Here is a 1,230-nt window from a genome sequence, read left to right on the forward strand (position 1 = left end):
TGAGACTAGTTTAAGCACTGTTCCTACGAAAAATACAAAAGTGTTCGCAAAAACGGGTCGTAAGCAGGTAGCAAGAGTAACGTCATCTGAAAGAGGCGATACAACAACTGCAGTTCTGTGCATGTCAGCTTCTGGCAACTTCATACCACCAATGCTAATTTTTCGCAGAGTTCGGATGAAAACTGAACTAATGGATGGTGCACCTCCAGGGTCTGCTTATGCATGCAATGCGTCAGGCTGGATGAAATTGGAAGTGTTCGCACAGTGGTTTGAACATTTTTTGACCCACGCAAAACCGTCTGCCGAAGATCCCGCACTTTTAATATTGGACGGTCACCTTTCACACACCAAAAACTTAGGCGTCATATTAAAAGCAAGACAACATAATGCCACTATTTTATGTCTGCCACCACACTGCACACACAAACTCCAACCGCTGGACGTTGGGGTGATGTATCCATTAAGCGTATACCATAACCAGGCTTTAGAGAAGTGGATGAATAATAATCCTGGAAGAGTGGTCACAGTTTTCCAAATAAGCAAAATTTTTTCTGAATCTTACCTGAAAGCTGCAGTTCCTTTAAATGCCATTAATGGATTTTCAAAATGTGGTATATTTCCGTATAACCCCGATGTTTTCTCTAATGTCGACTTCATTGCTGCTGAAACGACTGAACAGTCTATGGAATCTGACACTTCAAAACCAACTCCTTATATTGGTTCAGTATCTAATACGATACAGCCTCCGGCTTTACCTATTGCTTTCCATTCCTTCCCGCAGGATACAATTATGCAACTATCTCGTCAAGCTACACCATCACCCACATATGCAGAACAAAATAATTCACCATCGCTCTCTATCATTACAACTTCACCCTCCACAATAACTATGCATAATCCCATGTCACCGATTCCATCAACTTCTTTCGCTAATTTCACTCCAAGCAATATTCAACCAATGCCAAGAATATCAGGGAAAAGAAGTCACTCTAGGAGAGTACGAGGTAACGCATCAATACTAACTAGCATTCCCTACAAAAATCAATTGGAAGAGGAAAGAAAAAAGAAAACTAATTTGGAACGGAAACGAGCTTTACGCCAGGAAAAGAAAGCAAAGATTTCTACTATCTCCCAAAAAGGAAAAGGGAAAGGAAGGAAGAAAGGGATCAACCAAAAAAGAAATAGTAAAGAAAATAGGCACCAAATATCGGAATCGTCTTCAGACGAAGA

General features: G+C 40.7%; 1 protein-coding gene across 1 annotated transcript; it reads left to right on the plus strand.

The window, feature by feature from the left end:
* Positions 1 to 67: 67 nt before the first annotated feature.
* LOC107193226 lies at positions 68 to 1,004 on the plus strand (the record flags this gene model as incomplete). The annotated part of the gene is made up of 1 exon (XM_015582631.1): positions 68 to 1,004. A coding segment is annotated over one exon (937 nt), but the record flags the coding sequence as incomplete, so codon positions are not given.
* Between the last annotated feature and the right edge of the window lie 226 nt (positions 1,005 to 1,230).

Source organism: Dufourea novaeangliae, unplaced genomic scaffold (genome assembly GCF_001272555.1).
Source record: "Dufourea novaeangliae isolate 0120121106 unplaced genomic scaffold, ASM127255v1 scaffold1009, whole genome shotgun sequence".
Classification (NCBI taxonomy): domain Eukaryota; kingdom Metazoa; phylum Arthropoda; class Insecta; order Hymenoptera; family Halictidae; genus Dufourea; species Dufourea novaeangliae.